Source organism: Bubalus kerabau, chromosome 19, assembly GCF_029407905.1.
Source record: "Bubalus kerabau isolate K-KA32 ecotype Philippines breed swamp buffalo chromosome 19, PCC_UOA_SB_1v2, whole genome shotgun sequence".
Taxonomy (NCBI): domain Eukaryota; kingdom Metazoa; phylum Chordata; class Mammalia; order Artiodactyla; family Bovidae; genus Bubalus; species Bubalus kerabau.
The window spans coordinates 33,944,314-33,959,519 of record NC_073642.1 but is presented as its reverse complement, the minus strand read 5'-3'; the positions used below and the strand labels follow the sequence as shown (position 1 = coordinate 33,959,519).

At 48.8% G+C, this 15,206-nt stretch overlaps 1 protein-coding gene across 3 annotated transcripts; it reads left to right on the top strand.

Moving 5' to 3' along the window:
• The first annotated feature begins 6,156 nt into the window (after window positions 1–6,156).
• Window positions 6,157–11,742, top strand: COMMD4 (COMM domain containing 4). Of its 3 annotated transcripts, none has more exons than XM_055555555.1 (8): window positions 6,157–6,240; window positions 9,636–9,707; window positions 9,936–10,001; window positions 10,195–10,234; window positions 10,519–10,638; window positions 10,819–10,899; window positions 11,209–11,385; window positions 11,471–11,742. In XM_055555555.1, exons 1-8 carry the CDS (start codon window positions 6,238–6,240, stop codon window positions 11,509–11,511), a joined length of 600 nt encoding a protein of 199 aa, XP_055411530.1. In that variant the 5' UTR covers window positions 6,157–6,237; the 3' UTR covers window positions 11,512–11,742. The 3 variants fall into 3 exon arrangements, with proteins under 3 accessions (XP_055411530.1, XP_055411528.1, XP_055411529.1); XM_055555553.1 differs by lacking the exon at window positions 6,157–6,240 and adding an exon at window positions 6,272–6,367; XM_055555554.1 differs by lacking the exons at window positions 6,157–6,240; window positions 10,819–10,899 and adding an exon at window positions 6,272–6,367.
• The last annotated feature ends 3,464 nt before the right edge of the window (window positions 11,743–15,206 follow it).

Sequence of the window (15,206 nt, the reverse complement as noted above, 5' to 3'; positions counted from 1 at the left end):
AGTGATGTTGAACATGTACTCATTTTTAAAAGCTAAACAATTGTATTAAAAAGAAAACAAGTTGGTAAGTGGTCCTCAAAGTGTGGTCCCTGAACCAGCAGCAAAGCATCACTTGGGAACGTGCTTGAAATTCAAATCATCAGGTTCCACCTCTGATCTCCTGATCAGAAACTCTAGGGAGGGAATTCCCTGGTGGTCCAGCAGTTATGGGGCTTCCCAGGCGGCACTAGTGGTCAAGAACCTGCCTTCCAACGCAGGAGATGTAAGAAACATGGGGTCAATCCCTGGGTTGGGAAGATCCCCTGGAGGAGGGCATGGCAACCCACTCCAGTATTCTTGCCTGGAGAAGCCCATGGACAGAGGAGCCTGGTGGGCTACGGTCTGTGGGGTCGCAAAGAGTTGGACTCGGTTGAAGGGGCTCAGCATGCACACCAGAGGTTAGGATTCAGTGCTTTCACTACTGAGGGCCCAGGGTTCAACCCCTTGTTGGGGAACTAAGATCCCTCAAGCTGCACGGCAAGGCCAAGCTCTTCAAGTGGAAAGTCGGTATCGTTTACTACAAATAGGAAGTAACTGTAAGAAGGACTGCATTTGCATGCCACTAAAATCATCTGGTGTACCAACAGGTTTACACACCACATTTCGGGCAGGGCCCATTTATTCCTCAGCTCTGGGGGCTCTCTTCACACATATTATGACAAGAATACCCCTCCTCCTCCTCCTAAAATTGTGCAGTGCACAGCCTGCCCAGCTTTGCATGGAGCTCTACTTTTCAGACACTGACCCTGTACTACCCACACTCTTAATCTGACCAAGAAAATGGAGGCTCTGAGGATGGTAGAGGCTTACCCAAGGTCACCCAGCAGCGTGGCCAGACTCCTCGTATAGTGCACTTTATCCCTGCTGGAGCCCAGGGCAGGGCCCGCATGATTCCTAACCTGTTCAAAGCCTGCCACTAGTCACTGCTGGGTGAAAACTTAGATTCCAAAATAGAATATGGTACACTGTTTTATAAAGGTTATAATTATAGAGACTAAAAGGAAAAACTATTCCTCCACGCTGAATACTCCAACATCAAAAGTGTGGGTTTCTCCCCTCACCAACCCACTCTCTGGCTGAATGTCCTACAATCCTGTTCTGACACTTTCTACCTGGGGATAGCACCAAACCATGCAGGAGTCCCCAAGATTTCCCCTTACCTCAGACACCAATCACCAAAGAGTTGCCCCCGCACCCCCCAGTAGGTCCAGGTTGGCTACAAATCAGTATTCTCACAATTGCCTCCTCAGGTGAAATAATTTGTCGTAACGGTTCACAGAAGTTAGGCAAACACTTATGCTCACCAATGTGCTATATGATAAAGAACATGATAAATGATACAGTTAAACAGTAAATGAAGAGACGCACTGGGCAAGGCCTGGGAGGTTCCAAAGACAGGAGCATCTGTCCCAGTGGAGTTGGGGTGTGCCACCTCCCCACACACCAACCTGGAAGCTCTGTGGTTCACAGATCATTATGGAGGCTTCATCACGTAGCCATAACCAACAGTTAATTCACTCAGCAGCCCCTCTCCAAGATTCTTTTTTAAAAATTAATTTATTTATTTGAATGCACTTGGGTCTTAGCTGTAGCAGGTGAACTCTTAGCTGTAGCATGTGGGATCTAGTTCCCTGACCAGGGATTGAACCCAGGCTTCCTGTATTGGGGAGTGCAGAGTCTTAGCCACTGGGGGAAGTTCCATCCAAGCTTCTAATCATGGCTTGGTCTTCCTGGTGACCAGCCCCCATCCTGAAGCTATCCAGGACCCCACCCAGAGTCACCTCATTAGAGCAAAAGAGGCTGCTATTGCCCAGGAAACATCAAGGAATTTAGGAGTTCTGTATCAGGAACCCATGGTAAAGACCAAATGTGTATTTCTTATTAGGTCACAGTTGCATATGCATGGGGAAAAAGTTGGAAAGGGCTGTTACAGCAGTTTTTTGGGGGGAGAAAAAGGGTTTACAGATTTTTGCTTAACTTCTCTGTATTTTATAATTTAAAAAAAAAACCTTTCGGCTGCACCAGATGGCATATGGGATCTTAGTTCCCAACCAGGAATCGAACATGTGCCCCCTGCGTTGGTATCATGGAGTCTTAGCCACTGGACCACCAGAGAAGTCCTGTATTTTGTGATTTTTTTTATTACAATTATGTTTAGTTATGTAATTCGAATGTACTAAATATTACTTCCCAGGTGGTGCTCATGGTAAATAATCCACCTGCCAATGCAGGAGACACAAGAGAAGCGGGTTCGATCCCTGAGTCGGGAAGATCCCCTGGAGTTGGAAATGGCACCCCACTCTAGTATTCTTGCCTGGAGAATCCCATGGACAGAGGAGCCTGGTGAGCTACAGTCCATGGGGTCATACAGAGTTGGGCACGACTGAATGACTGAGCACAAAAAAATCAACATGAAGCCTTTACCTGTGATCCAGCCAGGGCCAACTGTTGGCAAGGTCAGGAGGCCTTCCAGACAGAGCAGCGCCTGCACACACCCCAGTTTCACAAGCAGAGCTCGCCTGGACACCCTTGGCCTGTGGTCGCCCCCACGCCCTCCATATTCACACCCACCATCACCTTTTGTGAGTGAGGCCCTCCCCTTCCCAATCCTGGGTGCCCACACAACCAAGGCCTGAAAGTCTGTCTGCCTGTCTCCAAAGAGGGGAACTCCTCAGGGCACACACCCTGCTTGACCTATCACGCTAGAGCTTGGCATAGAGAAAAAGAGCATTTGGGAAGTGAATGAATGAAGGTGGAACGAATCCCAAAGAAGCGGATTTCCTAAGGCCTTTCTCCAGCAGGTGCAGCCAGTTCCCCTCTCAGCAGTCTCCTGGGCAAAGAACCTGGTGTGAGGGGTTGGGGGTACAAAACCCAGTGTTTTTGGAAGTCAGGAGAAGCAGACTGGATGGACCTGGGGCATGTGTGGGACTTGGAGAGGGGGTGCAGAGCTGCTGTGGGGGCTGCAAGGGAGTGGCCAGTCTCAGTGAGGTCAGTCCCTGGTCCTTGGGGTCCCCCTGGCCCACAGCTGCAGCTGTGCTGTGCAGTGGGGGGAGGCCCCAGCTGAGGATGAAGGTGCACGGGGACTTATCTGGGACTGGCCCCTGACCCAGCCCAAGCCACTGACCCTGGGCCTGCACCCCTAGCCCCTCAGACCACCTCAGAGAGACACTCACCTTCAATGCGGGGCTGCACGAGAGCGGCAGGTGAGAGAGAAAGGCAAGGTGAGCCTCGGCGTTAGAAGCCAAAAAATCACCTCATGGCCAGAGGCTGGACAGGACTCCCATGATGATCTGTGGGGCAAGAGGGGGGTCTGCAACTAGCCAGGGTTCCAGAGTTCTGGCCAGGACCACCCCCTTACTTGCTCAGGAACGTGGGCTGACCCTCCCAGTGCTGATCTGGGGCTTTCTCTCAGGCAGACAGATGAGATCCACGCTTGCCTGCTTGCCTCCACCTCCTTATGAAGCCTTCCTCTCTCCACCTGCGGGGTGTGTGGGGCTGGGATGAGCAGGTGTTCACCTGTGGGCTTCTGACTCCGCTGCCCCAGGTGGGTCTGGAGAGCCTGGTCTATATGCAATGCCCCAGCGCCCTCCACTACCACCTGGCCGTCTTTTCTTTGTTACTGGGGACCATCTCATGCCTTGCAGGCTGCTTAGCAGTGTTCCTGGCCTCTGCCCTCTGTCCTCTGGATGCCAGAATTCTATAGTTGTGACCACTAAAAATATCTCCAGACATTATCAAATATCCCTTCGGAAGGCAAAATCACCCCCAGTTGAGAAGCCCAGGCCATAGCACTTCTAGGATAATGTTGGGTCATAATGAGAAGGCATTACTGCTCCTGACTGTAAGGGCAATACATCTAGTATTACAATATAGTATCTGTGTACTCCTGTCCAGGGCTAGTATATGAGTATACTGTATCAAAGTTTAATTTGCAAAAAAGTGAAAAACATGACTTTCATACAAGTGGAGGAAAGCATGTCAAATATTTTAATTAATCAGGGAACAGTAAGATGGTAAAGCTAATTCAAAGAACTTAATAAAAAATCTTTTGGCCACACGGCATGTGGGACCTTAGTTCCCAACCAGGGATCCAACCAACACCCCCTGCATTGGCAGCACAGAGTCTTAAACATTGGACCACCAGTAAGGTCCCCAAGGAACATTTTGAGAAGTGTTTTTTTTTTTAATTGAAGGATAATCGCTTTACAGAATTTTGTTGGTTTCTGCCATACATCAACATGAATCAGCCATAGGTATACATATTTCCCCTCCCTCTGAACCTCCTTCCCATCTCCCTCCCCACCCTACCCCTCTTGGTTGATATACAGTCCCTGTTTGAGTTTCCTGAGTCATGCAGCAAATTCCCATTGGCTATCTATTTTACATATGGTAATATAAGTTTCCATGTTACTCTCTCCATACATCTCACCCTCTCCCTCCCCCACCCTCGTGTCCTTAAGTATTTTCCTATGTCTGTGTTGAGAAGTATTCTAGTGCACAGGCAAAGGCATTTCAAAGTGTGTGCTGAGAGACAAAAACCTGATAATTACATATGGGGCAATAAAATTGTAATCTTTGGGGTTATCTTTTCTACTGGACAGAAAATCATGAGTTAACATGTAATTTCTCAGGTACATTTTCCTACATTAGTGGCTTTCAAAGTGTAGTCCCCAAACTAGAAACCTCAGCAGACCAGGGAACCTGTTGGAAATGCAAATTTTCAGGTCTCATTCCAGAGCTAATTAATTAGAGAAACTCTGGGGGTGGAGCCTAGTACTGTTGTAACAAGCCCAGCAGGTGATTCTTAAACACGCTAAAAATTTGATAACTACTGGTCTAAATAGTCAAATAATCTTTATTTGTGAAACAAATCTGTGAGACAATACTCCAGTATGACATTAAAAGGACATGCCACCTGCCTTTGCCTTATTTCCAAATTTAAATAAATTGTCTGTTTGATGTTTGCTGTTTTGTCTTTCAAATACCCTATCAACAGGGCAGTTTTCATCTATTACTAATTTTTTTCTTCTTTTTCATAATGATTTCCTAAGTGTGTCAATTCATTTCTTCTTTTAGAACTATTCTTGTCCTCTTAAAAAATTTTTTTGATATTGCAACACTATTGATTTCATTGTACTGATGTTTATGATTTTTACAAAGATCTTTTTAAGTGTGATCAATTTTAGCAAGAATTAACTTTCCATCTCTTTCTATTTATGGAGTGGTTTAATTGTCATGGGCTCTATCCTTTTCATAGCTTGAAAGGCTGCAACAAAAAAACAATCAGGGCCTACCGTACAGGTGAGAGGCATAGAAATGAAGAGAGAAATCAAACTTTTCAATTTCTTTTTTGGTCATTAGTTTATACTCTAGTGTACTTTTGTTGTTGCTATCTTTTGTTTGTTTTTGTCTATTTAAGGGAATACTGGAAACTTAGTTTTCCTGGTCTATTCATTACTTCAAGCTCACCAGTAAGCAGACTAATACAATTTAAAGCAACCTTTTCCTCTCCCATTAGATTGAGAAAAATTAAGATAAACAGCTGATGTTGGTGAAGCTGCAAAAGCATTCTGAGCATGTCAACTCTTACAGGCTTTTTGCTATGCAACTAAAGGGATTCATCAAAATGAAATGAAATACCCAGGCACTACCGGGCACTTGAAGGAGGTATCTGGGGTACTGGTAATGTTTCCTTACTTGGGTGTTGGTTACACGAGGCGTACGGTTTATGGAAATTCATTAAGCTCTGTATTTGTACTATGTACAACTTCCTGTATGTGCATCCTATTCCAATAAAGTTTTACAAATATATCTTTTGCCACAACCCACACCTGTATAGTAAGGGCACTGCTTACTGATGCAAAACATGGAAAAGACCTGAATACCACTGCAGAAAGGAAGGCCTCCCCTGCCTTAAAGAGAACAAATTAAACGGCTTCCACTCCCTCTTCCTGCTGCTTTGGTTGTGTTTTCAGTTAACCTGGGGGTTGGCGCTGGTCCTTTCCGGGGAAAGGTTCTGGGGACTGACAAAAGGACACCGTGTTTCGCTCCAGCAACTCGGGTCTGGGCGACTCGCTCCCGCCTTGATCCGAGGAAGCCCCGCCCCAGGAAGCCCCGCCCAAGCGTCACGTGACCGCTGCATCAGCTGACCCGGCGCGACAGGAAGGTGAAAGTCCTGGGCGCGGGCTTCCTGGAGCAATGGTGAGGGATGAGGGTTGATACGAGGCTGTGGTTGCTGAGGGCGGGCATGGTAGGACCCCCAAATTCCCCCGCCGCTGCTGCGGGAAGGAGATGGGAAATCTGCCCGGGCCGCGGAGCAGACACTTGGGTGAGGTCGTTAAAGCCGAGGGTCTGGTCAAGAAAAGCCTCCCTCCATCCTCCTCCAGCAGGGCGGGACTGCAGGCTTAGTGTCTTGACTGGAAGGAAGGGCCCGAACTCTCGGGGGCAGGAGCTGGGGCTTGTCTCTCTAGGCCTTTCTCTGCCCCTGAGCAGGACGTCCCGAAGGCGCCCACCTCCCAGCCTTCCTGTGGAACTTGGAGGAAAACTTGCTGACAATTTCGCTCAGTCTTCTGCACTGTTAGGAAATCCCTTTGCTCTTCCCAGAGGCAGAAAGGAGTATATACGGGGTGGAAACTTCTCAACTTATCCATTCATTTGTTCCTTTAACAGATTGTGAGTGCCTACTGTATACCAGGACTGTGCCAGGCACTAGGACTTGGGCTGCAGGAGGGAAGGGCAGAGTTGGAGGCTTGAATGGGCAGTCATAGTTAAGACCTGAGCCGGGAGGGACTAAACTCATCTTGCGCATAGTGCCAGAAGGCTTCCCAAGGATGACATCACCTGAGGGCCTGTGAGCCGGGAAGAAAACTTGCTGGGGCAGAAAGAAAGCAGCTAGTGTACCAGGAATTGGGAGGCATGGAAGGGGGCTGGTGGGAGGCTATATCTTCAGATAGGGGACAGCATTCAAAGACTTCAGGTGAGTGAGAGCTCGGAACCGTAGGAATGAATGCATTTCATCACCTGGAAGAGTAGAAACTAGAGGCTAGTGAACGATGAGGCTCGACAGATAAGCAAAGTCCACAGCTTGCTGGGTCTTGAGAGGAGTTTGGACTTTTTAAGAAAGGGCAGCAGGGAAATGAGGAAGAGCCTTTCAGCTGATTTGTTGAGGGAGGAAGAGGGGAACAGCCTGGGGCAGCAGACACTCCCCCACCCAGGAGATGGTAGTGACTTGAGAGAGAGTGGAGATAGAAGTGGAGGAGATCAGTGGGGCTCAGAGACTAAATGCATGAGGGAGAAGGGAGAGGGAGGGAGCTGGGTTTGGTTCCCAGGTACTGGTGCTCAGTGGTGGTGGGACAGGTAGGGGCAGGTTTCAGAAGGAAGAGAACCAGTCAGTGTGATACATGCTTAGTGAGGCTTCTAAGCGGCCAGGTGCACCGGGTGGGAGACAGTCTGGATTTAAGGGTCTGGAGCTCAGAAGAGAATCTACAATACAATGGCGGTTATAAATTCGGGAGTCGTCAGCAGGATGATATGTCTCATCCACAGTGTGAGTTCAGGAGAAAGGGCCTAGGACAGAACCTAGAGAAATTCTGGTTATTTTAAGAAGTTACACAAGGAACACATTCTTATGGTAAAAATGTAAATAATACAGAGGTGGTAGAAGTCAGAGAAAGTCCAGAGATGATAAAACAGTCCAGTGGGTAGAAGTCAGGGGCCCATAAACTTAGGAAAATATTATATCTCAATTTTCACTAACTTCAAACTGAAATTTAATATTTCCTCCAGTTATGAATGTTGGCAACAGACCTCAGTGTTATTAGCAGCACCTCTGACTTTGTCACTAATAGAAATCAGATATTTTCATGTCACAGCTGTTGGCATTATTTACATATTTATGCTCATTTCCAAATTACTGTCATCACTTGAAACATATGTCACGTCACCAATTGGTTTTGAATATTTTGATAACTTTTTTTTCCCCTGCCACATCATGTGGCTTGAGGGATCTCTGTTCCCCAATCAGGGATTGAACCGAGGGCCACAGCAGTGAAAGCCCAGGAGCCTAACCACTAGGCCACCAGGGAACTACCTATTTTGATAACTTTTAATTAGTGTCTTTTACTATGTAGTTTTTCCTGTGTACTTTATTCATTTGAAAACATTGTTTTTAGAGAGGCCTGTAGTCTTCACCAGATGCCTGATGAGTCCATGCCACAAAACAGTTAAAAATCCCTGAAGTAGGGAAAGAAGCCCCAGACTTTGCTTAACACCCCACCACCTCACCAGCAGTCCCAGTGCCTTGCCTCAGAGTAATGACAGCAGGCAGCCTACTGAGATCACCATTTGGGGGCTGGGGGTGGGGAGAAGTGAGCCAGCAAATGAGACAGAGGCCAGACCAGAGGGAGAAATCCAGAAGAGGGTGTTGCTTCAAGAAGGATGGGTTTGTGTCCACTGTTGTGGATGAGCTAAGGAAGAGGAAGACTAGGTTTAGTGACAAAAGTCATTTGTGACCATGGCTAGAGGACTTCACTGGGGTCACATGTGATCAAGGGGGTGGCAGGCCAGAAAGGAGCATTGGAGGTGAAAGGGTCATGGAGCAGGTCTGAAGTGAACAGTGAACAGTGGGGCAAAGTAGAAGACATGGAGTTAATGGGGCTGCCTTGAGGGCCTGACAGAATCAGGAGAACATGGGTTCACCGTATCTCGAGTTGGCAGGCTTTGTTTCCAATATCTGAAAGCAGCGCAGGTAGAGGTGTGGACAGATGAACATGGACATTGTGTGCATTAGAGCTTTGCCGCAGAAACAGGGCAAAGGACAGTGGGTCAGGCGGGTGGAGGATATAATCAATATGTGGTTGACTGGGTGGGTTTGCATTCTAACAGAAGATAGACCTTGGATAAGTAATAAAATGTGATATGTGATGTGATAAATGCTGTGGAGATCAAAAAGGAAGAGAAGGAGCTAGGACGTGATGGTGAAGAGCTGTTTAAACGGCTTCTTTAAGATAAAATCAACATAAATCATACATGTGTAAATGTATGGTTCAATAAGTTTTGACGTGTATGCTCATGAAAACATTACCACGATCAAGATAATGAATACATCCGCTGGCCTTTCCAGATTACCTTGTGTGAGGGGCTATTTAAGAAAGCAAATAGTCAGAGAAAGCCCATCAGAATAGGTGTCATTTGGGCAGAGACCTGAGTGACATGAGAGAGCAAGCCATGTTTAATTTGCAACAGAAGCAACAGGGAGGCTAGTATAGCTGGAGCTGGAGAGGGAAAGGAAGAGGAGGTGAGAGGGTCATGGGTTCCATGCGGCACCCCCAGCGCTTACAGTGGGTTCTCCCACAGAGCAGGCACCCAGGCATGTCCGCAGAGGAGGTGAATGCCTGGGACACGCATCAGAACAAGGTTTGGTGGCAGAAGAGTCAGGGAGAGTGTTCTCTAAACAGCCTGGTAGTAGGGGAGAACAAGTGGCTAGGGCTCGTCCATCTTATCAGGGAGCAGGAACCCTGCGGAGCAGTAGCGCGGGAGACACCTGGGCATATGTCAGCCCGCCCTGCAGCCTGACCACCTACCTCACTCTCTTGCAGCGGTTCCGATTCTGTGGTGACCTGGACTGTCCCGACTGGGTCCTGGCAGAGATCAGCACGCTGGCCAAGATTGTTGAGTGCATGGGATCTTGGGGGTGGGGGCAGGAAGGGATTGCAGCTGGGGGCTCTTGGGGGCGGGGTGGAGGGTGGTGAGGTCACTCTTGAGTTGGGGTCTCAGCCCTCTTGGGCCATTCTCTCACGCTGTGTGACTGATCATGTGGCCAGCCCTCTCTGAGCCAGCCCCTCAGCGTGCCTGTGTGAGGTGGGTCAGTCTGACTGATATAAGGCCTCCCCCTCCAGTCCTCTGTGAAGCTGAGGCTGTTGTGTGGCCAGGTGCTGAAGGACCTTCTGGGAGGGGGCATTGACGTGAGTACAGGACCCTGCCCGCCACGGTCCCATGACCCAGTGACCCCACTGCCCTGAAAGTGCACCAGACCGAGGTGGGTGGGTGATCAGCTCCCACCCTCCCTGGATACCTCGTGTCCAAACCACAGGGTCCAGGCCAGGGGGCTGGTGAGCAGGGGACCAGCCCTGCCCTGAGAGCCTCCTTTCTTCACAGTATGAGAAGATCCTGAAGCTCACCATGGATGCCAGGTTTGGTGAGCACCCCACTGGCTCCACAGACCTTTGGGTGACCCTGGGTACTCAGCCTGGGGCCTGGCACAGAGGCCCCTCCTCCCAGCCAGCTCTGACCCGCTGGCCCCAGCAGAGGGGATAGGGAGGAAAGCCACTGCCACCCCAGGGCCTCCACCAGCTCCCGGTGGGGCAGTGGCAGTGCTCATGGCTTTAGGAGGCCTGGGGACTCTGAGCTGAAGCTAGTGGGGCCACAAGGAGGTGTTTGGGGCCGCAGTGACACCCCAACTCCACCCACGGCTCCCCCCAGAGTCAGGCGATGTGAAGGCCACGGTGGCAGTGCTGAGTTTCATCCTCTCCAGCGCGGCCAAGCACAGCGTGGATGGCGAGTCCTTGTCCAGCGAACTGCAGCAGCTGGGGCTGCCCAAAGGTACGGGGATGAGGGCAGGCAGTAGGGTGACCTGGGCCAAGGGGTGCTGGGCGGAGGTCAGGCTGTGTGACCCTGGGAAACACCTTGCCTTCTCTGGGCCAGGAGCCTGAGACCTGCGCTCTGAGCCACCTGAGCCCGAGCCCCCACCTGCTAGCTCAGGGGGCCTCCTTTCGTCCCCAGAGCACGCGGCCAGCCTCTGTCGCTGCTACGAGGAGAAGCAGAGCTCCCTGCAGGCGCGCCTGCGGGCCTGCAGCTTGCGGGGTGAGTGCAGGGTGGGCCCGGGCCAGGGCTGGGCTTCCTTCTGGAAGGTGCCTGTGGTTTGGGAGGTGTTTATCCTCAGAAAGTATACTTAACTGAGTCATGTCAAGCAGTCACAGGGCTGGGATTCCTGGCTCCAGCCTGGGTTTCTCTCCTCTGAGACCTGTGCTGGGTAGTCTGACTTCCTGGGTCAGAGGGATGAGAGCTTCTCAAAGGCCACAGAGCTCTGGAGGGTTTGGGGCTGAGCCAGGGTGAGGGCTTGGGCCGCCTGGCTCCTCGGCCTGTTACCTCAAGCCCCTCTTGGTCTCGCAGTGAACAGGCTGGTAGGCGTGGGCTGGCGGGTGGACTACACCCTGAGCTCTAGCCTGCTGCGCACCGTGGAAGAGCCTTTGATACACCTGCAGCTGGAGGTGGCCGCTTCCCCAGATGCCCCGGCCCAGCCTGTTGCCATGTCCCTCTCAGCAGACAAGTTCCAGGTCCTCCTGGCAGGTGAGGCTCGGCTGTATCGGGAGGGTAAGGGGCACCCTGAGGTCCTGCCTAACTGCTGCCGCCTGCCTGCCTCTCCCCACTGCAGACTTAAAGCAGGCCCAGACCCTGATGAGCAACGTGGGCTGAGAAGAAGAGCACGGGGCCCCATGTGGAGCTGCCCTCGAACTTCTCATTAGGGGGTGGCCCCAGCTCCAGGGTCTGGTCTCCTGGATCTCTGGCTTCCTAGGTTACCACCTGAGAATCCAGCCTGGGATCCTGAGAACACTTCCAGCATTGCCTTCCCTCCCCTGTGAAAGGCACTTATCAATGGTTTTCCTGAGAAGGAAGAATAAACAGAAGTGTGAAAAGTGTAAAGAAGTGTGTGCGTGATTTCTTTAGGGTTCAGATCAGAGGTTTTCGTGACAGAGACCAAGTGATACACTGACCTATGGTCCGTTTTCTTTTCTCGGCTGCTGGCTGAGGCTGGTCAGGGGTGAGGCAGAATGAGGACCAAAACGAGACAGCTTGTCTGTAGACAGGAGAATCAGGGCTCCAGCTCCTGGTCCTAGGATGCTCTTGGCTCTGCCCTCTCGGTGCTGGCCTTGTCTTGAAGCTGGCATCAAGTAGGTGGCCCCAACACCAGATGCCCCAAGTAGAGAAAGGAGAGAGCCCTTGGCTCCGTGTCATCTTCTCTAGGAAGAGAGAAGGCCCATGCCTGAACCACTCATTGGCAAGGGGAATGGGATAATGGGCTGAATGATTGTGACCCCACCCCTAAATTCCCATGTACCAAGCCCCAACCCCAGTGAGAGGGTTTTAGGAGGTGGGGCCTTCGGGAAGTAATTAGGTTCACATGAAGTCTTGAGACCTGCATGATGGGATTAGTGTTCTTACAAAAAAAGGAAGACAGACTCTCTAGCTATAAACATGTACTGAGGAAAGGCCATATAAGAACATAGCAAGAAGACAGCCGTCCCACAGAGCAGGAGAGAGCTCTCACCAAGAACTCATTCTGAGTTGAACGTGGACTTCACAGTTTCTGGAACTGTGGGAAATATATGTCGTTTAACCCACCCAGTCCATGGTATTGTGTTATAGCAGCCTGAACAGACTAAGACAAAGGGATTCCCAGGACTGTCTTAGGCCGTCCAGGGCCACTTGTAGAAAATACTGATCCCTGGTCTGTGGCAGGGAGAGTATAGGGGGAGCCTAGAACATCTCAGGGTCCAAAAGTGAAAGTGAAGTCGCTCAGTCATGTCCGACTCTTTGCCTATTAGGCATGGACTGTAGCCTATCAGGCTCCTCTGTCCATGGGATTTTCCAGGCAAGAGTACTGGAGTGGGTTGCCATCGCCTTCTCCAGGGGATCTGACTGACCCAGGGATCGAACCTGGTTTCTCCCACATTGTAGGCAGATGCTTTACCACCTGAGCACCAGGCAAGTCTCAGGGTCCAAGGAAACTATTAAAAATGAGTCATATCAACAGGAGCCAGCTTGATCCACTGGCTAAAGATGGGACAATTTAAAGAGGTAAGGCCTGATTCCCCTCCTGGCTTCTGCTTCTGGAGAAATGGAACAGATGGTCTTTTCTCTGTTCCTCCCACTAAGTGCAGCTAAAAACCTTGGACTTTTATAAAACATAAGACTACGAAAGGTGATGAGACAGCAGACTGGCTAGGATCCTCAAGACCTGAAGAACAACACAGCAAAAAATTCCTTAGATTTTGTTTCATGTATCCCAAGCTGAGTGATGGAGAAGCTGACCGCCTAGAAACACCAGCACACAAAGGAAGCCCTGACAAAAGCCTGCTTTCTCTAAGCAGTGGACGAGGAAAAGGACAGTCCAGCGGCACAGAAAAGTTAGAGACAGTAAGGGCTGTCCTCCAGCCACACCCTGCGAACTGCAGTCCCCCTTCCACCCCTGCCTACAAAGGCTGAGTGGGAGCTTAGACCCTACCCAAGCTGGCAGGAGGTGGCATAGCCCTTTCCCCACTAGCACCATGTCAGAGAAGGCCTGCTAAAAGAGAAGATTTAAATACGATCCAGTTTCGTAATACCCAAAATGTTTAGAATTCAATTTTAAAAATTCATTGTACCAAGAGCCAACAAAATTTCAACTCAAAAAAGACAAATGTGAACACTAGAATGTCTCAGATGTTACAAGTCTATGCTAAGGATTTTAAAGCAGCCTTCTTAAAAATGCCTCAAGTCTCAGCAGAGAAATAGAAGATATAAAGAACAAGATAAACATTTTAGAACCGAAAACTACAATAGTCCAAGTAAAAATCTCAAATGGGTGAACTTAACAACAGAAGAAAGAATCAGTGGATTTGAAGATAAATCAATAGAAATTACCCAGTCTTAACAACAGAGGGAAGATAACTTGGAAAACAACAAGAACAAAAAATAAAATAGAGCCTCAAGGACCCGTAGGACTATTAACAAAAGACCTAGTACTTGTGGTGTCAGAGTCCCAGAAGGTAAGGAGAAGGAGGGTGGGACAGAAGTCCTCCAAGAAATAATGACTAAAATTTTCCAGAATATGGCAAAGGACACAAATGTATAGAGCCAAGAAGCTGAATGAAGTCCACACAGGTTGAATCTGAAGAAATTTATGTCAAGATCCATCATAATCAAACTTCTGAGAACTAAAGAAAAGAAAAAAAATCCTGAAAGCAGCAAGACAGAGATGACACCTTACATATAAGCAGAAAACAATTCGAATGACTGAATATCTCATCAGAAACCACAGAGGCCAAAGATAACAAACACAACACGTTTCAGGCCCTGAAAGATAAGAAATGTCAACCCAGAATTCTATATTCAGAGAAAGTCACCCAAGAGTAAAGGACAAGGGACTTCCCTGGGGGTCCAGTGGTTAAGACGCCACACTCCCAATGCAGGGGGCCCGAGTTCCATCCCTGGTCAGGGAACTAGACCCCACGGGCTGCAACTAAGAGTTCACATGCTACAACTAAAGATCCCACATGGGGACTTCCCTGGTGGTCCAGTAGTTGAGAGTCCACCTGCCAATGCAGGGGGCATGGGTTCGATTCCAGGTCCGGGAAGTTCCCACATGTTGCAGGAAAATTGGGCCTGTGTGTCACAATTACTGAGTCCGCAAGTTGCAACTCCTGAAGCCCACCATCTAGAGCCTGTGCTCCACAACAAGAGAAGCCATTGCAATGAGAAGCCTGCACACTGTAAAAGGAAAGCCCATGAAGCAACGAAGCCCCAGCACAGCCAAAAATAGATAAATAATAAAATTTAAAGATCCCACATGCCACAGCTAAAGATCCCACGTGGGACAACTAAAGATCCTGCATGCTGTAAGTAAGACCTAGCACAGCCTAAGAAATATATATATAAATATTTTTTAAGAGTAAAGGGTGAGTAAAAGAATGAAATTAGAACATTTCTCATACCATAAAAAAAATCAAAATGGATTAAAGACCTAAATGTAAGACCAGACGTGATAAAACTTGAAGAAAACATAGGCAGAATACTCTGACATAAATTGTAGCAATTTGGGGGGAGGGATTTTTTTTCTTCCTAAGGCAAAGGAAACAAAAGCAAAAATAAACAAATGGCATATAATTAAACTTAAGAGCTTTGGCACAGCAAAGGAAACCACTGACAAAAAAGTCTACAGAATGGGAGAAAATAATTGCAAATGATATGACTGGTAAGGGATTAATATCCAAAATATATAAATAGCCCACAGAACTCAATATCAAAAAAGGAAACAACTCGATTGAAAAATGAGCAGAAAACTTGAATAATCATTTTTCCAAAGAAGACATAGGAATGGCCAACCAGCAATGAAAAGATGCTCAGCATTG